The following is a 23512-nucleotide window of genomic DNA, read 5'->3' on the forward strand; positions in this document are numbered from 1 at the left end:
TCAACCTCAATTAAAAAAAAAGTGTATAGCTCCAGATCATAACATGCATTATCTCAAGGCACTTTACATAGTAAAGTTAAGACCTTAACAATTCTAGAGAAACACAATAGTTCCAACAACGAGCAGCACTGACAACTTTGAAGAGAAAAAAAAACTCCCTCAAGTAGAACTTGACTCAATGTGGTCATCCATCTGCCTTCCAGAAGAAGTTAGACTTCAACTCTGCCTCCTGGTCTCAACTCTGGATTTTCATGGTGTTGACTGTCTAATAAACTTTGAGAGCCGCTCCATCCAAATAGGGATGAATGCCGTCTCTCCTTATCAGACCAGGTTTTCCCCCAAATCTTTGCCAATTATCTACGAAGCCCACATTTTTTTGTGGACACCACCTCGACAGTCAGCGGTGAAAGGATGACGTGCGGCTGTACATGTCATCGCTGGTCAGATTAGGCAGGGGTCCAGAGAAACTACTACAGAGGCCGACATCATCTTTGCATAAGTACAAATCATTTTTGTGACCTCTGACTGTAGGTTGTCATGACTGCCGACATAAAGAGTTAGTTAACTCTATCTCCATTTTCCCTTAAGTTTTAATATGGCCCCTGGAATACATTTGACTTCATGTTTCTCAGAATTTAGTTGCCAATAACCACAGTTGGTTCCTCAGTGGGTGTGTTGCTGTGTGGGGAAATTTATTAGAGACTTGAACAGGTTAGTGGTGAACTGGGAGCTTTGGTTTAGGACTACGCTTCTTATTACAAACAGTCACCAGCCACCCTGGCTTCCCCACTGCTCGGGAGCTACAACTGTTCATCTCGCACTGGCTACCATGGACTACAGGCATATCTCTTATCTTGTAAATACAACAATGGCTGATGCTATTGGCAAGCAGCCATCACCAACAGCTGCTACCACGTACCTTCAATAGTGGGAATATTACACCAGCATGTCATTAAAAAACAACTGTTCAAATGTCTAAACTTTTAAAGATCTTGCACACTCACAGCAAAATGAGTAACTGCTTGGCCTTTTGGAGGCAACAGAAAAAGGCCAGACTCTATATTATTTATCTGTTTCACAGTTTGTATTTGAAGTTTGTTGGATCGCCTGATCCACAAATCGTCCTTTCCATTGCAGGGGTCAAAGAAAAGGATGGGCAGCATTGCCAGATGTTAACCTCCCCCACAATTTTAAAGGTTATGAGACACTTGGGCCAAATCATGTGTATTTTCATCTGTCCTTCTTGATCCTATGACAGAAGTGTTCTGTACCACAATTTCAGTATTTGATTGTGTATTATTAATTTCAAAATAATATGTATGCTGTATTTATTTCTGCTTTGGCTTTCAAACAAGAAGTCATTTAAAAGAGGACTTAGTTACTTTATTTTTCAATTTTTCAATTTAATTTTACATACTAACTTGTTACATATTGTTAAATGTACATATTCATAAGGAATATTCTGATGACCAGGATCAACATTTCATTGAGGTGAAGTGTTGAGATAAAAACGTCAACAGAGGATTGTGGGTGGTTTTGTCCACCATCAGATGGCAGTAGAGGCCTGTGGAAGAGAAGATATTTCCAGCAGCAGGGGGCAGTTCCCATTCCTGCGCTGGTGGACCCACTGTGGTGACACTGGTGCATTATAAGATCTTAATTTGTGAGCACAGATCAATTAAAGCTGTTGGACATTATTCTAGGCTACAATCCGATTTGAATGTTTCTTGCTGTCTTTCTTAATTGTATAAAACTTCATAGTTTAGGATGTAATAACTGTGTAATGTATAAATGGATTTCATGACAGAACATATTGCAGCACACAGATGATTTTTATGAACATGTCATGGTCAAGAGAAGGAGAAAACTGCCTTGTAAAGTTGAAAACTTGTACTTGTTTTTTCCCTCTGCTTTTACTTCTCTCTACCTCCACCTCCTCTTCCTTTGGTAGAACAAAAGTCATCTGCTGTCCATCTGGCTGCTGTGCAGGATGGTAATACCCCCTTATATTCTTCAGCTTCCCAAGCACCCGTGGACAATCTATTCTGTCCCCCCACCACCCCCCTCTGACTTAACCCAGCTAGCCCCCCTTGGCCGGCCCTGATCCCCATCCCAGGACCTCGAAGTGGGATCCGGTGTCAGTGCCCCAGAAAGACCCCTCTCTCTGGAACATGTGGCAGGATCAGCGACATTGTTGTTCAGGGGGCTCAGTTTCACTGTTTGGGATTTTCACAGTAATGTGCACATGTCTGCTGATTCCCAGGTGCTGGCTCACAGCAGTAACTTTTAGGATAGCAATAAGCTCATGTATTCTCACAAAAAGTATGAGGATATCTTTTATTAATGTTTGAATTTTTGGTAGTTTTGACTTTGTCAGTTATGATAACAATGTACACACCACCAACAACTGCGAGAAAAAGCCACTGAAAAAGCCACGGTAAACACAAACTGTAGAAACTCACAGCTCTAGATTTTTAGCCCCCTTCATTTAATTATTTGGGTTTCACAGATAACAGCTGTAGCAGCTGTTTTTAGTGGAAAAGCTCTGACAATCCCAGTATATGCTACCTGCCCAGCCCCAAACAACTGACTGTAACCCTTTCACACTGGACCAAAAACCCCACACACACCCACTAACATCTGGATTTAGTCTTTTGTGTGAAAGGGTGCAGTTTGCATTAATTCCTGGGTCAAATGACTGCGATCGTTACAGGTATTTACAGGCATCCTGCTCTGATGGGCAGTGACGTAAACATGTCATAGGCCTACATGCTAATTTTCTTCACTGTTCCAAGTTGACTTTCTTTAAGATACTCATGTTAATTTCAACAGATTTTCCATTACAATAAGTACCTGAAACAAGTGGATTTGCATTGAAAACAGGTTGAAAAAATCACAGTGACAAATATATTAGGTCATTTGAAGAACGAAAATAGTATTTTAGGCCCAATAAATATCTTTTGATTCTAATATCCTTCCAAGACAACTTAGCACGAAAGAAACAGACCTGTGTGCAGAAGCTCCATAGGTACAGCAGTTGAAGTAATAAGTTGGTCTGTAAACAGGATGGACATTTACATCCAACAATCAGGGAATAACTTAACAGTTCACTTTTGCTTTCTCTTTTAAACTGACAGTTTGAATCTGTTTGATCAACTAATCTCATCTCAAAAATGTGTTTTTCTTGAATTGGAATGTTATGTATTTGGACTCTAATGTGTGTCAGTGATTTTATTCCTTCCAGTCTGAACACACTTTAGGGGTGGAAGCAGAATCAAAAAAGATCAAGACGAGTCAGTTTCTGGTGATAAATACATTCAGGCTTCACTGTTCCTATTCTATCATCTTAAAAGGGAGGTTTAGCACTTTTTCTGTTAGTCAGTGGTCAAAATAAATCTGTCCTGAACACTGCAGGTTTATTTCACCAAACAAATGCAGAGAAGGGTGCATGCTTCTTAAAAATAGCCCTAAAGATTCAAATCGCTCCAGATACAGATACAGCTCTGTAGAGGGAGTTGAGCAAGTGCACCACCTCTACAGATCAACTGGGGTTTCTGCTGAATATTGTCGCCTACATACAACGCACAGGCGGGACTCAAATAATCCATTGTGCCCTCTGTGAGTGGTACTAGATTTCTGCAACGTATCAGAGAAAGGATGGGGGCCACTTGTCAGAACCGTGTTTTTCAGCTCCTAAGTGATGAGGAACAGCTCTGCAAGCTTGCTAATGTACAGTAAATGTGATGGGTGGGTTGAATTGTTGAGTTATGCAAGGCTTTCAGCCCTCTGTAATAGTGCAATACTTTGGCATGTTGCGTAACAGATTTGTCCTCCTCGCTTTTTCAATGTAGGCCCAGCAGTACTTCCACTGTCCCTGGTCCATTTCCATCCATGCCCTTTAACTTTGCATAGCAGCATTACAGCGATTAATTCACCTCTTCAGTAACCGTGAGAGCTTTTTTTCAGATCATGTAGTGTATGCCATTTTGAGGGAATGCAAATTTGAATAACTGCTGAATGTGACTACCATCTCGATGTCTTTTGTGTTCGTGCCAGAATAAACAAAATAAACAAAATCATAGTAAAATCAAAACAACTATTAAAAACTGTTAATTGCTGTTACTGCACCTGTGTGTCGACATATTTGTTTCACTGCCCGAGCTGCCTTTATGTCTGATTCGGTTGCTTGCCTACTCGGGCCAGTATATCAGTCAGGGGTCAAGCTGCGGTTGACTTGGACCCAGTCATTTTGTTGACAACTCCCGTCCTCAGCCTGTTGGCAATTAAGTTATGGCAGGATAACTTTTTTCTCGTCTCTCATTTAGTTTCTTCATTTCTTAATCTTTATTTGTGTTAGAACTGGATACATCTTTCAAAACTTGTGGTAAATTTGTGTTTTCAGTGGAATATGACTAAATATTGGTAGGCCTACCTTAAAATTAGACAAAATAAGGTAGATTGCTCCAGTAATAGAGAGATAATGACAAATGATTGTTTACTTCTAATTTACACCAGAATCAACATTCACTCTGAACCCTGTCAGCCCTTCCACTGTTAGTATGGATTTTCCAGAGATGTTCTTTATGGAGAGATATTATTTTAAATGTTGTCTGTCAGTGCCACAAGGAACATAAATTAACTTCTGTTCACAACTACTGGAGAGCAATAAAATTAAAATTATCCGATGGCTAGATGCAAGTGAGAGCATATGTTGTTTTGTCATTTTAGTGAAAAATAACTTTCAGCTCTATTTTAATGCAGAGAAGCCTGTCTATGCAAGCGTAGCTGTCCTGTCGGCAGTCCATTGCTTAATGTGTCCGTTGGAGACTCATCAGTGTTGATCAGCCTAACGCTGAGTTGTGCAAGGCCTCAAGAGAGTTAGCCTGGATCAGATAGTCCTGCTGCCATTATGAGTAAGACAAAATAATTATTCTACTTTAAGTTAAGGACACACATAATATTGTGTATATGTGTATATGTGTATATGTGTATCTGTGTGTGTATATATATATATAAATATACGTATGTACATGCATATATATGTGCTGAAGTACTGTGCATTACATTTTATTCATAATTATAAACATATAGAAGATTGAAAAGAATGAGGCTTGCAAACATATGGCTTTTTATTTAATTCGAATGAATATTGTAACATTAAATCAAAGGAAACATGAACACCTATCAGTATGGGTGGGTTTTCGCTCCTTTTTTAAACTAATCCAAACAACCAACAAACAGGATCTTAAATTGGGTCCACTGCATTTAAATACAGAATGAAAAAAAATTGCAGAATATAGAGCAAAACCAGAACGGTAAACCATGGTGAAATAATCATACATATACAACACAATTTCTTGTTCATTCATTTTTTTTTTTTTAAAGGGAAAACGTATAATATTAATGGTGAACCTTACCTATTTTATACAGTATATTTTTTTGGTTTCTTTCAAATAACAAATTACTCTATTCACAGAATATACAGTTTAATAAACATTTTGTTCACCAGTTCCTTTTACGGTGTGATCACATGTGAGACCATTATTAAAAATTACATTTTTTCCATTGTTATTTCTCAGTGTCTGACTCATTCATAGTATATGCTTCTGTAGTCTCCAAATACAGCATTACTTCCTGCTGTTTGTTCAGTCAGTCAAGATACTGCAAGAAACCCCAAAGACAATACAAGAGCACTGCCTTAATCAAGTCTAGTCCCATGAGCAGATTTCATAATGAAACATCAGCAATATCGAGATTTCTTTCACCCGGATCAGTCAAAGGTTTTTTGTTAATTTGTTGGTTTATTTTGTGAATACCATTGTATGTTACAATAGAGCCCAAGTCTAAATACTGCTGATAATCACAAAGTAGACGAGAGAAGACTGGCTGGGCTCCTTTTAATACTGAACACCCCTCACACAATATGAGGAACTTTATATACACACCTGTGGTCGGAAAAAATCTTTGGTAAACATTAGCAGTGTGGAACAACTAAAACAGTAAAGACAGATAAGGTCAACACCATACAATAACTTATTGGTCAAGTTCACAACATGATATCTTTTTAACAAAGACTCTTTTGAAGACCATTGTCCACATGAAACATCAGATGAAGACGTTACTTCACTACTGCGTTTGATCAATGCATAATGCACAGCTTCACAGGGACAATGTGGACATCTGACAACAAAAAAACTGGAAGAAAAACAGTCTCATGGTACAGTGGCATGATTCAACTCTTATTTGGACAATACAGACATTTTTTGTTCTTTAATGTGTAAACTGGGCTGTAAGGAAAAGGAATAGGTATAAATCAGTACTGCATTACAATGAAATATTGAGACTGAAGATGAATTTACTGTATCTTTCAGTTGTTCTTAAAACAGTATGTTGATATGTATACAGATGTATGTAATGCTTTATCAACATTTCTTTTGCAGACAAAGCTGATTGTTCCAAAAGGAGATTGTGTTTGCTGCAACAAATGAAATCCTGATTGGACTTTCTTTTTTTTCTCTCGGTTTTTACAAAATATTACATGACAGGATATTACAGACTCTAAAAAGTGCTAATTGGTTAGCCTTTTTAGGCGCCCCAAAAGAAAACAACAACAGCAACAGCAACAACAAGACAAATAGAACAAAGGAAATCAGTCATGTTGGAATGATCTTAAGACCCTACTCCTGGTCCATTATGGCACCTGAACTGACAGCCAGGTTCCTGTGTAGGTTCGGGTTCTGGCTGTGCCTGTTTCTGCTTCTCACAGAGGAGAAAGAAGTATCACAGCCAGGGACTTTACACTTGTGAAGCAGTCGTAGATGGACAGTCTTGTAATGGGCTCTGAATGTGCCCTTGTTGCTATAGACCTTTTGGCAGATGTGGCAGGTTATTGGAGATCCACCCCCACCTCCCTGAAGCCCGCCTTGTCCTCCCACAATGCTGCTGAGGGTCCTCTCCCCCCCGAATGCCAACTCTTCGCCCCCAGGCCTTCCCATGCCAATCCCATCGCAGCTTTCATCACTGTCCTCCATGGGGAGAATCTCCTCATTCTCCTCAACCCCTTCCCTTTCCTCACTGCCGGCTCCATCGGAGTCCCAGGAAGATCTTGCACTGCTGCTGCCACGGGGTGGGGCAGAAGAAGAGGTGCTCAGGTCCAGGACAGCCCCATCCTCCCCACTTCCACCCCCTCCTCCTCCTAACCCCTCCATCTCTCCTAAGGGCAATGCCTCAGCACTGTCTGGTGCAGTACACATTTTGCTCATAGGGAAGACCAGACCCATGCGGTTGTGTCCTCGGAAGATGACAGAGGTGTGGCTGGTTGGGTCTCGATGGGGTAGGTCTCTATCCCGGTCCTGGCTGTAGTCCAGGCAAACGGACTCTCTGTCTCTACTGTGGGATGAGGGCAGGTAGAGTGTGCTGGCTGGGCTGAAGGATTCTTTGGTCAGTAGCTTGTGGTGCAAGTTCAAATTTGCACTGTGTCTGCAAATAAAACAATATGTGCTTTAAATATATATAATATATAGTATCACACACCACATAGTGAATGACTTTAATCCAATACATATACAACTCAAGTCATGCTCAACTGAATCTCAACATGCCTTGAGAAAATACTTACACACTAGAATATCCAAGAAACAGTTCTTAAGACACAATAGGTACTTGTAGTTTATTTACAAGACATCTGCAGACATCTGCGCAGAGTTGATACATTTGAACTACACTAGATTAATTGATTTCAGTTCCTCCTTCTTGTCAGCACATTCACATGTTTTAGTGACACAAAGATAATAACTGATCTGATGCTATATGACTGATATCCAGTGACTTCTAGGTGGAACCAAACAGAACTTGCCAACTGACTGAGCTAAATAGTAACGCATTTGAGATGGGATTTGAATACTATAAGTCTTTAATTCTGAAAATCTTTGCAGGAACAAGTGGAAGATATGGTTGCCTCTCACCTGTCTCGGCTCCTGCGGGAGGGGAAGGTAGCATTGCAGCCATCCACTGTGCACATATGCATCTCCTTCAGGTGGACATTTTGGTAGTGCATCTTGACGCTGTAGGGGTTCTTAAAGGTCTTACTGCAAATTTCACAGTGGTGTGGCAGGTCAGCATCGGGTTCGTAGTGAGATAACCCTGAGTCACTATAATCATCGACACAGCCATCAGCCTCTTCCCTGACTTGGTCTATGAGCTGGGGAGTGCCCCCATTTTTCACCCTATGCTCACCCTCGTCCCACTTGAGCTCTGAAAATTTGTCAGGTGCATGTAGTGAGTTTGCATGTTCCCTGTCTACCCTTTCTTCATTGGCTTCATGACATAGTAAATTGTTTTCACAGTGGGTCTCCATCAGTCTGTTTTCAAAGGGGGAGGATGCACGGGTGATTACCTCTGTTTCAGCTTGCCTTGGCCTATCATCTTGGTTGTTCCTCTCTTTCATTTCTCTATCTAAGGTTTGGTCCAACAGGTTTTTGGGGCTGTCCCTCTCCTTCTCTTCACCAGTGTAAGCCCCACTCAACTCCTTCTCCTCTCCACCTGGTCTTGTACACATAGGCCCTTCAGCTTGGATACTGTCACACTCATCCTGGTCCCTGCTATGTAAGGGAATGTCATCCTCAGAGCTGCTCTCCTTATCTATCCGATCATCTCTTTCCACTGCTTCCTTCTCTATCTTTATTGGCATGCTCGACTTCCGTGACTTTTTCTTTGGTATCGGGTCTGTCATGCAGGGTTCAAGGGCTGTGATGGGTTTGACTGGTACAGAGGAGGACAACATAGGAAGAGAGGGTAATGTTCCTGGGGTGTTGGCAAGCTCTGCTGGAGTTACTAGACTGCGGTAGAAAGGCAGGACTGGCTGCACTGTTTTCAAGTTGGGAAAGAGGATGCCACTCTGGCCCATGCTGGGGAATGAGCTACTGTGGAGCTTAGAGCCAACATCTGCGTGGCTCACCATGTAGCTGGATACAGATTTATGGCTTTCTGCAGAGCAGACAGGGATGGGTGTGCCATATTCAGACCTCTTTTCTCCTTGAGAGCTTTCATCAGGTGATATGCTGCCCCGCAGGTCTTTATCACGGTTGTTGCGATTCATGGGCATATGTAGCCGTGGGTTTGGGTTGGCACTATGGCGATTGCGACTGCGCAACGAGCTGAACACCATGTTGCAGCCCTCGATTGTACACTTGTGCTTAATCTTTAGGTGCACTGCATTGTAATGGATTTTCAGTGTGCCTTTGTCATAAAACGTCTTCTCACAAGCATTACAATATACACGACCCTTCTTCAGGGAGCCTATACACCCACCACTCCCTGAGACCCCCACACAATTGCTCCCGTTCCTGTCCAAGGAGCGCAGTTTCCCCTCAGGTGACATCTGTGTTACATCAGAGCTCATGGAAGGTGTGCATGGCGTGGAGGGTCCGTCAGAGTAGTTGTCGCTAGTGGAGAAGTCTTCTGCCTCAATCTTTGTGGTGGTGGAGAGGTGGTCTATTAGTTTGTCTCCACCTCTTTCTCGATCAGTTGTGAATGAGAGCGAGCTGGAACATCGCAGACTGCTTTCTGGAGGTCGTGAAAGAGTGTTGTCCTTCCCTAGATCATCCTGCTCTAGATCATCTCTTCTTTGACTCTGCTGCTCCAAGGACCCACAGCATGGCTGCTGGTGTTGTTGGTGTTGCTGCTGCTGCAGTGTCCCTGTTGGTGAGCCTAGAAATGGTGCAGGAACAGAGCCTAATAGTTGGAATGGCAGCATGAAGGCCATGCTATTGATAAAGTTCTCAAAGTGGTGCATGCTGTTACTGCTTAATTTATTGGCTTTGGATGTAGAGAGGCTGGCAACAGTGCGTGGGGTGTTGCGCTCAATGAAAGTGCGGATATCTGAGTTGGTGCGGGTGCTTGGAACCAACACCGCCTGGCCTTCCTTGTCCTGCAGAGCCATCAACTCTACTATGGACTTGGTCTCACCAAAACGCAAAAATTGTTGTAGGGTGGCGATTTCCTCCTCGAACGTCATGATAGCCCACCTGTCTAGTACCTTCCCCGCGACATCCTAAAGACAGGGCAGGAAGAAAGGCGACAGCACCAGAGTGTAGGAAAGGGGAGAGGGCAAGGTGATGAAGGAGGAGGAGAGGAAGGAGCAGGACAGTGATAAAAAGAAGAAAGAAGAGAGCAATTTCATCATTATCATTATAAGTGTCTGTTGGGTTGCTCATACATATTCACAGAGTAGGTTAGATGACACACACTATAAGACAGACTGGCAGAGCAGCTAAATAAAGGAATCAGATAGAGGGTTAATATAAGCAGGCAGTGCAGAACCCTGAGAACCCTCATTACACAGACACTCAGTGTTTCATCTTGCAGGTCATTTCTCTTCATTTAAATCATGTGTGTTTGCCCACTCTGTATCAGTAGAACCACATGGAGAACACACACACACATCTCAATAAGAACACGCATAGTAGCAGACTTGTAAACTCATATGCACACTCCCAAAGGCATGCAAAAATAAATATGTGCACAAACATACCACACACATATAGACACACAAGTAAGGGAAGGGTGATCATGAGGCACATCGCATTGATCAAGTGGGTCCTCTCCCCCTTAAGCCAGCAGCAATCACATGTGAGTTCAGATGTCTTTGAAAGTGAGGAGTGGCTTCGTGCCATAACCGTGATTAATATTTCATCACAGAGCATTCATTGGGCGCCTGTCGAGGATTCTGACTCTACGTTTGCCATTAGTTGAGCTAACATGAATTAAACGCAGTCCAACTTGAATACTTGATGATGTACTAATCGAAGTGAGAGCTCATGCTGACATAGTGCCTGCAGCCCAGGCCTCAGCTGGCTTGGCTCTTGCTTGAGATGAAATCTGAAGCAAAAGACATAATATTTACAAATCTACTCAGAACACCTCCTCTAGATGGTGGCACCACAGAAACAAGCAGGCCACACCAGCAGGAAACTAAGACAGTTTGTGGTAAAGGTTGCTATATCAAATCCCTACATTCTCCTGTTTTCAGCTATGCTTTCATGATTCCTCTCTTCCCTGGTCCTTCCTTATCTTCCTCAGAAAGTCCCTGTGTTGCTTCCATGATATACTCTCAGTCACTTATATGCTGGGTTTTTGGGTTCTATAGTCCAGGACAGCCCCATCCTCCCCACTTCCACCCCCTCCTCCGAACCCCTCATCTCTCTGTCTCAAGACCACCCTGAAAACAATAAAGATAAAACACTTTGAGTTGTTTTAATATTTAAATTAATAGTTCAGCATTTTGGTAATCCTTACAAGATTCAGACGATGTGTTTGCATGAAGTGCACAGCTGGAGTCATACTGTTTAAACCTGGCAGAGTGGGGCCAACACATTTTTAAATGGGCCTACCAACAACTTTGAAGCATGTTCTACGTACATGATGTATCTGAAACCCATATATGCACAGAAAGGAGCACAAAGACTAACGTTGCAATTTTTGGGGTTGTTATGTGTTAAAAATATTCCTCGATGAACAACAGTGTCTGAGGACCGTAGTACTTTTGCGTAGCATTTCTAGCTATGGTGCATGTTGCCTGATTTTTAGTGTTGGGCTTTGTACAGGCGCAATGGCCAGTGTACCCAGGTGTTGTTTACCTAAAAAGTACTTTGAGCACATATCTTTAGAGGTGCTGCTCACCTGGAGCACGTATCCTCGTATGTAGTCCTGCAGTGTCCAGTCAAGGGCATTGAGGATCTGGATGACCTCCTCCTGCTTTAGAACAGAGAAGAGCCGGTCCAGGAGGATCTTGAGGCGAATGGGGATGGCTTGGGTGCCAAACAGCATCAGGCTGCAGATGTCGAACACCACGTTGGAGTGCACAATCTCCACCTGGCTGCTCTGGTACATGTGGTGCACCTTAAGCTTGCTCAGGGCTAGAATACACACATTAAAATTGACTGGATTAGATCACATGAAACTATATCTATCTCTGCACTCACATAAATAGAAGACACAGCAAAAAGAAACAAAACAGTGTTTAAGTGTGTGTGGGTGTCCAGAAGAAGAATACAGTTTGTAAATGTAAGCGTAGCCAAGTCATCTGAGCCATCACCGAACAGATATGAAAACATTGAGTAATTACTCCCTCAGTTATTATGGGCCATTGGTACGCCATTGTGTCTTATTAGAGAAAGTGCAGTGAGAGTGAGGGTGACAAGGTTACCCCTTGATAAAATTATTTGATGTCAAATATTCTGGTGAGTTAGCTGCTAACTAATAAATCAGCACTTGCTTTTTTTAATGTTTGCTGCCCATCATAAAATAGCCACATAGATTCATAGAACCAGTGGTACTCTGTAATATGAATATTTGGAAAATCATAAATTAAGGTAAAAAAAATGCACAAATGTTGGAGTCATTAGTATAATTACTGTAAAGAGTATTTCTTTTGCAGTCTAGTAACAGAATATTTTACTTCCAGTCTCTCAGACATTTAATGACAATTAAAAAACATCTCTCACTTATTCTACCTCTCTCTCACTCTCACTCTCTCTCTCTCTCTCTCTCTCTTTGCGACACAAAGTGACTGGTTTGAAGATTAATTGTTGGTACACAAAACTACACAAAGTCTTGGTTCAGTTATTAAAAAAAAGGTATTTGTCCATGTTTTGATGTGTATGTCTTTTTCTCATATATATATATATATATTTTTTTTTTTATTTAAAACAGTGAAATAAAGATTTGGCAATGGGCCCAATCTTAATTCCTGACAATGGATTGACTGTAAATAAATTCAGCAGCAGCCAAACATGTTGGACAAACTTATAAAACAGCTAGATTTGTGAGAGCGGACCAGCTGACAGGCAACAGATGTGGTTGACAAAAACTGGCAACATGCAAAACATTCAGACATGACTGTGTTACAAGAGTAACACACCAAGATGGAGCCTGACATTTTGATTTTAAACATAATATGTCTACCTGAAATGAATAAATTACATATTTTAAACAGCCCCCACTCCTGGTAAATATCTACTATTGATACAAATGTTTTTTAAATGCCGTTACTTTTTGCAAATGCACAATGACCTTATGTTTATTAAGAGTGTAACAAATCCATGGCTTCATTCAGATCATATCCATCTTGAGTTAATTAAACCACCCTTACTTATACCATGGGGTGTGATCACTTCATCAAGACTGGAACCAAATAGTCACACCACACAGGAAGTTGGAAGACCATAAAATAGGTGCAGTGTGTATGTGTAACAAATATATTTATCTTTCCCAAACTTAAATTAGAATTAGAATTTTGTGTGTAAATTTTGATTGTAATTGTAAAACGTACAATGAGTTTTGTTTCAGTAGTAATGAGAGCTCAGCAGGCTACACATGCAGCCATGGCTGCAGGTTGGGATGTTGTGGTTCCATTCTCTTGCATCACAATTTGAGATTGTAGATTTATGAATCACGGTTTTTAGTCTCAGGTTCATTTAACAGACACTTAAAAACTTGGGCAATGAAAGTAGAAATCTTGCAGTGAGCTCTCACCGTGTGCTACCCAGCCATGCTTGCAGTTTTCGCACTGCCTTCTTTTCAGCTTTCCGGGCTTGAAGCTGTCACAGTTACAGTTCACCAAAGTGCAGCAGATAGCCTGTTAAAAAATAAAGAGAGGAAGAAAATTCATTCCCTTTTCACGTAACTGGAAAACTACATCAAAAATCCTCCCATTTTCTTCTTAGATACATTTTTAAATTTTTTTAATTTAAAACCAAGACACTGTAATTCTATGGATGTCCATTTCATAAAATAAGAATATTGTAGATGTTTCATATCATAATGTCAACATTGTGCCAAAAGTCTGCCAGAATACCATGTTGTTGTTAGAAACTCTTGAGTCAACTCTGAGCTGCTGGTGGAGCCAGCAAAGGCTGAAGTTATAATAAGGCAGAGCACATTTCTACATTTCTGACATTTGAGACTTTAGAGACATTATTAGTCACATTTTATCTTTTAAATAAATCCATATGTTTCATATTTGTAAGGAAAGCTACATGGAAGCTATAATATAAAATCTGCCGTCCTATCCTTCTGTGACTTTGCAGTCAAAGTGCGTGGTTGTAGTTCTGCTAATCTAACACAGCTACATGAAAAACATACGACAGTCAGTTTAGTTGTCCATGGAACTGAGAGTGTGATTGCCTGAAGTATTTTTGCTCTCCCTCTGTGTATCGCTTACTGGCCTGTTGACCCTGTGACAGTAGCTCTAGCATATGCATATGCCTGTGGATGTGTGTGTGTGTGTGTGTGTGTGTGTGTGTGTGTGTGTGTGTGTGTGTGTGTGTGTGTGTGTGTGTGTGAGTGTGCGAATGTGCATGTGAAATGTGCATGTGAAATGTGCATGTGAAAATGTGGATGTGTGTCAGTATAGCGAGAACGAGAGGTCTCAGACACACCTAGAAAAGCAAAGCCATCTCAATCAATCAGTGCCTTAGGCACACACACACACACACAAAAACACACACACACAGGTCAGAGTACTCTGTCTATTGGCTAATGGCCTTTTTCTTTTCCGGACAAACATGTAGAGAAGCACACTGAAGCATAGCGTGTGGACTGACAGATGGAGACTTGAAGTGAGGAGTAAACAGCAGTAATAAGTCACGTTTTCTGGGTAGCTGCTGACTTGGCACCGACTGCAGTGAAGATTCCAGTGCACTAATACACTAAAATGACCCTGCTTCCCCTCTCTCTCTCTCTGCCTATGGACAAAAAAAATCATTCACACACCAGGAACCGAGGGAAAAGCATCATCAGATTTATGATCAAAGCCAGTGTTGTTAGTGTTACATGCTGAAAACCTTGGAGTGGCTGCGCCACGGCACCTCTTTCCCTCTGCATCTATAATGCATGATCAGTGGGGTTTTAGTATACATGAGCGGCATGCGTAGCTCCTTGCTGGAGCTCACTCCCTCTCCACGGGCGGAATAGGAGAAAGAGTGTGGGTGGGTGGGTAGGGGGCCTCCTCCTTCTCATTTAGTCATTCGCTTGGTTCTGTGCTCGAGGCTGAGCTTGTCCTTGAGATCTGGCATCACATTATTTAACCTTAAAATAACCTCTCATCATTAGGACGGATAAACTGACCTGAGATGAAGGTGGTGGCAGCTACCTGGCCTTGAAACAGTGTGGCAGCTCTGGCGTTCAGTCCCATGACATCCGTTTGCATCGCTTTTCTCTCTATCGCCCTCTCTGTTGGGTGTTATCTCTGACTGGGCAGCTCTGCCTGCTCCGGACAGTTGTGAGGTGTAAAAACCCTTTTGCTCATCTCTCAGCGACATAATCCCATCATTATAGAGCACCAAGAACCAACATGGCCCAATTAGGCTAATCCCATCCTACTGTGGGTACATATACTGCTGCTATTCCCTTAATGTATATCTCAGGCAGCTCGCTGACACACACACACACACACACACACACACACACACACACACACACACACACACACACACACACACACACACACAGATATAGCAGAAGAAGAAAAGATATGGCAGTGCCGGGCAGACCAACAGTACACTGGCTCTTGGTAATGGAGCCCCCCCCCCACCATTCCTCTCTTTACTGTTGTCACAACAAAGCTACGGCTGTTCACACGCATCAGTGAAATCGATGACAAGAAGACTAATTGCACAAAATGATGCGGCTGGGTCAGTGTTTTTGAAGACAAAGCTAACGCTAACACACTGTTGCTTCCTTTATTTCATTGATGTATAACAGAGTTGCTAAATGTCCTCCCCACGATCCCCGCCACCAGTACACACCCTCTAATTAGCATTTTGGAAGTACATGTTAGAGAAATGACAAAAAGTGTATGTGGTGGCAAAGTCAGTGGTTGTTAAGCCAAAAAAATGCTTATGCTTTTCTTTGTAATGACAGTGCAACAAAAAATATTATTATTTAACATAATACAATGACTAATATAATATAAGTACTATTTATATATATATATATATATATATATATATATATATATATATATATATATATATATATATATATATACAATTTATGACTATGTCCCTTTACAGTATCAGCGCAACAAACAAACTGAGATATGGTTTATCAAATTGGAACACTTAGAGCAGAATAAAAATCCACCTCTTTGCTGCTGCTGGTATAGTTTTTTCCTGATAGACTATATTTTCATAATAATTAAAGGTGTGCAGATGAACATGTAAACACTTTTAGAAACTCAGATCCCCTCTCATCTGTGAGTACATTCTTGACCTCGAGAATAATAATTGGCCAGAAAAAAAACTAAAGGTCCACTTACTGTACAAATATGTCACATGATGAGAACTAAACAGAAAACATGACAACTGAGCAAACTCACAAGAAAATGTGTGATGTTGAAAAGTGAAGAGAGGAATCCAATGCTGCTCAAAACATGTCCATCAATATCACAGAATGAAAAATACATTTTGTATCTGACTGCGTCTGCTCCTGACATCATGAACCTATGCAGCCTTGACTCTCTCTGAATCTATTTATGTGTATAGTTTCTTTTTGTGTATGAGTTTCCATGGAACCGGCAGCACTACTTTGACGAATCTTAAACTTTCTCTTTCTTTATTGTGAAATTCACGTATTCAGTCTCCTTGCGTATGCCTTGATTCTGCCACCGGTCCTCAGTTCCTCAGTGTCTGTCTATTTGTTGCTGTTAAAGGCAACTTAATTGAGACTGTGAACTCACAGGTCGCTCTGCAGGATGAATGGAGGAGAATGAAGGCAGATTAGAGGGAGGAGGTGAGCTCAAGGAAAAGAACTGAGGTGAACTGAAGGCAGCATTCCAATATCATGACGACCCAATCTGCTAGTGTGCATGAATTAGCCTACCTATCCACACAGCATGAAAATCATACACAGAAGTGAAGCACCAACAATGTAACAACTGGCTTCAGTAACAGGTTCGAGAGAATCATTAAAAATGTAAACTGTTGCTGAAATCCCAGTGACAGCTTAAAAGTTTGTATTCATGTGGTGATGTTTAAAACACACAGTTGGCAATATGAGTCAAAATCAGAAAGAAAGTTCGAAAAAAAGCTATTCACTTTCTAGTCAAAGTGGAACATCATCTCCATCCCATTGCTGGGATAAACACGCACGCACGCACACACACACACACACACACACACACACACACACACACACACACACACACACACACACACACACACACACACACACACACACACACACACACACACACACACACACACACACACGAAATAGAATGAAATAGTCTTTTCTGGCTGTTGAAATAACATTTTGCCATGGGTCCCGAAGACTCACGGTGCTTCAGAGACTGAGCAGAAATGAACAGCTGCTTGGACAGGGACAGCTCAGGGATGGACAGGGACTTGTTGGCCTAATGCAGTGGAAAACTAATCAATTAGCAACAACCCGGCACTAACTGACACTCAATGGGGAAACAAGCAGTGCTGGTGCCAAAGAGTGAGTAACAACAGTGCTATCAGCAGCTCCGAGGAAGACGGAGACTGATGGCCAAGTGAGGGGGGATCAGATTTTACTAGCTGCCATTAATCAGTTAACAAGACAATTATGGCACAGGGGAAATAAAAGAAGTGAGAGTTTTCCTGTCAGGGAAATATAGATCACTGAACTGCATCACACACATTATTACCATTTACATTTTTGTACAATTTAAAACTTTAAAAATGTTTTGTTGGAAACAGCTGGATTTCCTAAAAGCACCCATGGGCTGGGATTTCTGCTTGTAACTATTGTCACACCTCATTTGGAAAAATTCAGAGTAATTATTTTCTCTGTCAAACCATTATTGTCCCTGGTCGTAGTTTGAAATAATATTATTTGTAAATACTATTATTTGAATGTCTTTTACACATTTTGTTGATACCATTTTCTATTAAGGCACCTTTTATGGGGGGTTAATTAATTGCAACTAATGTATTTATTAATGATTAATAAATAATTTACCAATGTTTTGTGAATCAGTTATAAGACTTTCATGAGAAAAAAATATTTTCAAAGTTGGTTGATGTTGATTCTCCTAACAGCCTCACTGATTGATTAAGCATCTATAAATTATTTATTAGCCAAGAATAAAACCAATTGTTACATTTTATAACTGGTTATTTTATTTTTAAACAAAGAAACAGTTAATCATTGAAGTAATTTATCAAAAATAAATAAATGAAATTTTAAAAAACACGTACGGGTTCCAGGTTCTCAAATGTGTAAAGTTTAAATTATTTCATATATTTTTATTGCTCAATATAATTTTGGGGTTCAAGTCTTTAAAAACCTTTTTAAAAAGTAACCTTGGATTGAGGGAACCTGTAATTGACAAATGTTTTCTTTCTGCTGGCTTTTCAATGACAAACAAACAAATAATGAATTGTTACTGTAAAAACAATCAACAGAATAACGGCGAAGATAATCACTCTATAAAATACAAATATAAAAACTGTTTTTAAATGAGCATGAAATGTTTGTGAACCTAACTTTTCATTCAATTGATTTAGAATTTAAATTTCTATCTTATTGTTTTTACATATAACAGCTGTTGAACCAGTACCTTAGTGTTTGTTGACTACAGCTTCATATTCAAAATAAAAGGGAAACACATTTAAAAGGGTGAATTCAACAAAAATAAAAAGAGCACCACAGCAATCAAGAAACATTTTCACTCTGACACACATTCACACACACACACACACACACACAGACACACACAGAGGAAATAAATATTTGATCCCAGCCAGAACACATAGAAAACACTGAGGAATTTCGTGGGAGGACAGTTCTCCTGGTACCACTCAGATATCCTGCTAATAATGTAGACTTCCACCAATAAAAGCACCTCAGCAGCAAAACTACACCTGGCCCCGCCGCCGACCACAGGCTGCGTCTGCATCGTGTCTGTGTGTGCATGGTACAAGCAGAGAACAGTCTCATGAATAAATCACGTCGTGGACCAAGTTGTTTATGTGACAGCGAGGTAGTAAAATGTTAATTGATGACAAGTGTTAGTTAAAGTGAGGTTACAAAACATGAGCTGCTCAGCAGGCAACGTGATCCTGCCTCAGCTTATGATTTAATGCCACTCCACAATGAAAGAGGAAGCACTTAAACACAGCACCAGATAAAAATCATTCACTTGTGATATTGTCTTAAATGAATACATTAGGTTTTACATCAACTATTCAACTTTTTATACACAAAGTCTCAGCTGCAAAGACGTCCAGCCTGTGTGTGATTTAACAGCTTCCTTTAGAGTAGGCTACACTGCATGCCAGTACTAGTAGTTCATAAAATTAATTTAAATTTTAAAAAAAAGAAAAAGAGAACTAAAACCATGAGCATTCCTTTAACACTGCACTGAACCTGAAAAGGAGAAGACAAGCCCAGGAAAGCCTGGGCGAGTGCAAGTAGTGACAGGCTGTGTTTGAGCCTATTAGGAGTCCATACAGCCCAAAGACAGCGTGAAAAACTCATTATTTCAAACTCATCCAGCAGTCAATCACCACCAAGCACACACACACACACACACACACATATACACACTACATGCTTCAACACTCAAGCAGACAAGAATATGTAGCAAATCTTTACCTGAATATCCATGAGAAAATGGTTGGCTTCTTTAAGGAAATAAAAAAAAATTCTTAAAAGACAAAGAGATGAGCTTGTGGGAGGAGGGGTGGTGGTGGAGGGGGGAAGAGGCAAGCCAAAGTTTGGTTGGCTTCCTGGTGTATGCGGCTCCCCGTTAGCAACTCTGAGGGAGTGTTTGGCTCAGAGAGGGAGTAAATGAGGGGAACATGTTAGTACACTGAGTCTGAGAGAGTTTGGCTCCCAGCTACGCTCTGATTAATATCAGATCTCCCTCTTTCCTCGCCTGCCTCCTGACAATCTTGTCACATCTGGCTGACAAATCCTCACAAGCCTTTTGGTGGCAGCGCAAAGCAGACGTAAGGGGTGGCTGTTGAGTGTGTGTGTGTGTATGTATGCGTGTGTGTGTACGTGTAGAGTTTGGGGGGGTATTAGGGGGTAGGCTGGGGCCAGGAGGGGCGGATCACAGCTCAAGGAGACGCTGAAGGGGGTAAAAAGGCTGGAGCAGACACACACACACACACACACACACACACACACACACCCTCCCATCCTCTCACGGATGGACCATCATGAACCTAATGAAGCTGACGAGGTTGCAGGCTTCGGTCGCCACTGCCAAAACACTACCACATACAAAGTGAAGTATAACTCTGTAAAGATGAGCAAGGGCCCTTGCTCTGATTTTCTTTTTCTAGTGTATGTGTGCGTGTGTGTGTCTGTGTGTGTGTGTGTTGTGCCCTGGGGCCCTGTAGCAGAGATGAAGAACAGAGAGACACCCACAGAAAGAGATGGAGGTAGAAAGAGGAAACAAAAGATGGAGAGAATAAGATGCGGCAGGAATAGATAGGACATGAGTGTGTTACAGGGAGCCACAGAGGGCCATTCAACTCACAACTTATTTCTGTCACACACACAGACACAGACACACACACATGCACACAAACACATGTATAGACAAAATTGTAAATCACTGTCATGGATTAATAGAGTAATTTCCTTTCACACATCAGAAAATGGAAAAGGCCTGTTTGAGGAACATTAAATGTGTGAGGAAGAAAATACACACTCACATGGTAAACTTATGGCAGCACTTGTTCCGAATTCAATACATGAATTTTCATAGAATTTAAAAAAACGTATTATCATTATGATATATGTAAAAAGCTGATTGAAAACCATATTTACGGAGAGATTTTTCTACATAACAGTGGCTATTTGACATATCAAATTACTGATAACATATCATTTTTTATAACAACCAAAGAGACATATTAATGCTTTTTTCATTGTTTGTTGTGATTATATAAAAGTTTATGAATAAAATCAAATAGTCTGAAATTTTGTAAAAAAAAAGAATTGTACGTAAGAGAGTAATTCCCATTACCTTTTCCAATTAGCTATAAAATGAAGATGGGCATTTTATTTAAAAAAAAATTCTAAATCAAAAATAATTCCATGCAACTTTAGACTACAGTCACCTTCAGTGAGTATCTCTTCACTTGCTTCATTCATCAATTTATTTATTTTCATCACATGTTGTGGAAGCTGTTTGGATGCTCCACTCTGACATGCAGGGTATTAAACCACAATTGTTTGTCTTCCAACTGTTTAACACTGTTTACACACACACACACACACACACACACACACACACACACACACACACACACACACACACACACACACACACACACACACACACACACATTAAGAGATTGTTTGCCTCTTCCGAAGCCACCACCACCAGCTAATTGTTACATTATGGCTGTAACAAAACATTAGGCTCCTGTTAAATCACATTCCAAAAGACTGCAGCCAGGAGGCTACATGAGTGCAGGCTGCTCTGATACTACAGACGGTTAGATATACAGACGGAAAGAGGGACAGACGAGGGGCCGGCAGGATGGAGGACTGACACGCAGGTAAGAAATGGGGGCTGATTCTCAAAAGTAAAAGTACACACTTTAACTTAAAAGTTGTCTGATGGATTCTTGGAAGGCATGTAAGGACATCTCTGTCCACACTGACTGGGGCAAAGACGCCCTCATTGTGACTTCCTCATCAGCCACACAAGGACTTCAAGTGTCTGAGCTAGACTCAAAGTTTTAGAAATGTGAGCACTTTGGATGACTTTAGAAAACTTTTACAAAATCACCAGCTTCATAAAGGGTCATTTACCAACTCTGGCATCAGAGATCCTGAATTCTTGCATTCAGGTATTCTTTGACTGTTCCAAATTGAAATTTAAACTTGACAAAGATCTTGTAGAGCTGCTTGACGTGAGGGGACATTTCACATTCGTGAGCTTTGGCCACTTTTCTTTATTAATCAAAAGTGTTGCAGAAAAAATTATGATCCTCAAAACAAAGATCTGTATTAAAAAAAGAATAAGGCCAATAAATCACAACGAAACAACTTGTAACAACAAATCCTACAACAAGTATAGATAAATCACAGAATGACAGAGCAACTAAAGTCAATATGTTTCTACTCATGAAATGTACAAATCACATGCAGTCAATTATGAAATTAAAACATTGTAATTTTTTTCTAATCTACACAATTTAGAATAAAAGTCTGCACTGCTCCTGCCTGTCACTCCAGTCGACATGGACTGCGTCCAATTTGTCTTTGTTAAGCGTGTCCTGATCATGTTTGCAGGGAGTGTGTGTGAGAAGAGCCCGAGCAGACAGAGAATAGCAGTAAAAAGCCACCTCTCTTACCTCAGCCATTATCATTTAGTCGGATGTTTCCAAGGATACCGTGGAGTTTGCCATTCCTTGCGATTCCCACAAAACAACTGTCTCCAACTCTCCTGTCCGCACAAGTACTAATGCAAAAGAGCCATCACACCCAGCAGCGTCTTGTTCAACAACATAGACACACATCTACTCCGCTTCTCTCTCCTCTCTCACACAGACACACTCAGCCACCAGCGCTCACCAAAAAACAGAAGTCACTTTGCTTTAACTCTCATTACACACACATACGCACACACACATCCTCTGCTTTCACTCCTCTCATGTTGTCGTGGACTGGCTCTAAACTACTCAAGATGTTGAGTGTGTGTGTGTGTGTGTTGAAACTGGGCACAGGGGATTGGAATGAGATCCTCCCACTCGGCATTCTCACCTCAGGAGCTGCTTGCTCCCTCCCTAGCCTGTGCACACAATACACACACACATAGAGGTGTGCATGTGCTTTCTCTCTCTCTCTCACACACACACACACACACACACACACACACACACACACACACACACACACACACACACACACACACACGTCTACCCCCTCAGAGTCACAGGGCAGTCCCCTCACAGCTGGCTGGAAGAGGGCATGACACTCATCTTTCACAGAGATTTGATCAAAAGGAATCACAAAGGCTGGAGGCTCTCCTAATGCAGTCAGGGGAGACTCTCCCTCTTTTCCCCTCTCTCTCTCTCTCTCTGTCTGAGTAATGCCCTAAATCAACGCTGCCCCTCTCGGTTCACACAGCCCAGTGTGTGTGTCTGGATTCACCTTAACACAGTCCTGTGAACAGCCTCCATAACAAGTTATGCCTTGTGCCGTCAGGAATGTGTCAGTGTCTGTGTTGAGTGTTCCTCAGGAAGAGTGGGACTTCACACATGACAAAAAACCAAATCGCTGTTACCTTTAGCCTAAGGTATCAAACCTCCACACCTTTTTTGGCACCATCCAAAATGTTAATAGAAAACTTTTTGAAGTATCAAAGCATTTTAAGCTGGCATTAAAATCTAAAATCTGCTAAGTTTTGTAATTAAATAATAGTGTTTATTTTATTTACATTTGAGAACTTAATCTTTGATTGCTTTTGCAGAAAAAAAATGTCATATCTCTTATGTAACAT

The 23512-nt window shown here is 41.0% G+C and overlaps 1 protein-coding gene across 3 annotated transcripts; it reads right to left on the reverse strand.

Moving 5' to 3' along the window:
- Nucleotides 1-5105: 5105 nt before the first annotated feature.
- Nucleotides 5106-22713, reverse strand: bnc1 (basonuclin 1). 3 transcript variants are annotated; one of them, XM_034581516.1, is made up of 5 exons: nucleotides 22365-22713; nucleotides 13534-13636; nucleotides 11680-11915; nucleotides 7965-10051; nucleotides 5106-7479 (listed from the first exon to the last, which is right to left on the reverse strand). In XM_034581516.1, the coding sequence occupies exons 1-5, from the start codon at nucleotides 22377-22379 to the stop codon at nucleotides 6678-6680; spliced, it is 3243 nt and encodes a 1080-aa protein (XP_034437407.1). In that variant the 5' UTR covers nucleotides 22380-22713; the 3' UTR covers nucleotides 5106-6677. The 3 variants fall into 3 exon arrangements, with proteins under 3 accessions (XP_034437407.1, XP_034437408.1, XP_034437409.1); XM_034581517.1 differs by lacking the exon at nucleotides 22365-22713 and adding an exon at nucleotides 19642-20528; XM_034581518.1 differs by lacking the exon at nucleotides 22365-22713 and adding an exon at nucleotides 14222-14279.
- Between the last annotated feature and the right edge of the window lie 799 nt (nucleotides 22714-23512).

The sequence above is a fragment of the Hippoglossus hippoglossus genome, chromosome 3 (assembly GCF_009819705.1).
Source record: "Hippoglossus hippoglossus isolate fHipHip1 chromosome 3, fHipHip1.pri, whole genome shotgun sequence".
NCBI classification, from domain to species: Eukaryota; Metazoa; Chordata; class Actinopteri; order Pleuronectiformes; family Pleuronectidae; genus Hippoglossus; species Hippoglossus hippoglossus.

Coding starts and splice junctions, on each gene's coding strand:
- bnc1 (XM_034581516.1), bottom strand. Junction 11,916..13,533: donor GCATGGCTGGGTAGCACACG/GTGAGAGCTCAC, acceptor TGTGTATTCTAG/CCCTGAGCAAGCTTAAGGTG. Junction 10,052..11,679: donor TACGAGGATACGTGCTCCAG/GTGAGCAGCACC, acceptor CCCTGTCTTTAG/GATGTCGCGGGGAAGGTACT.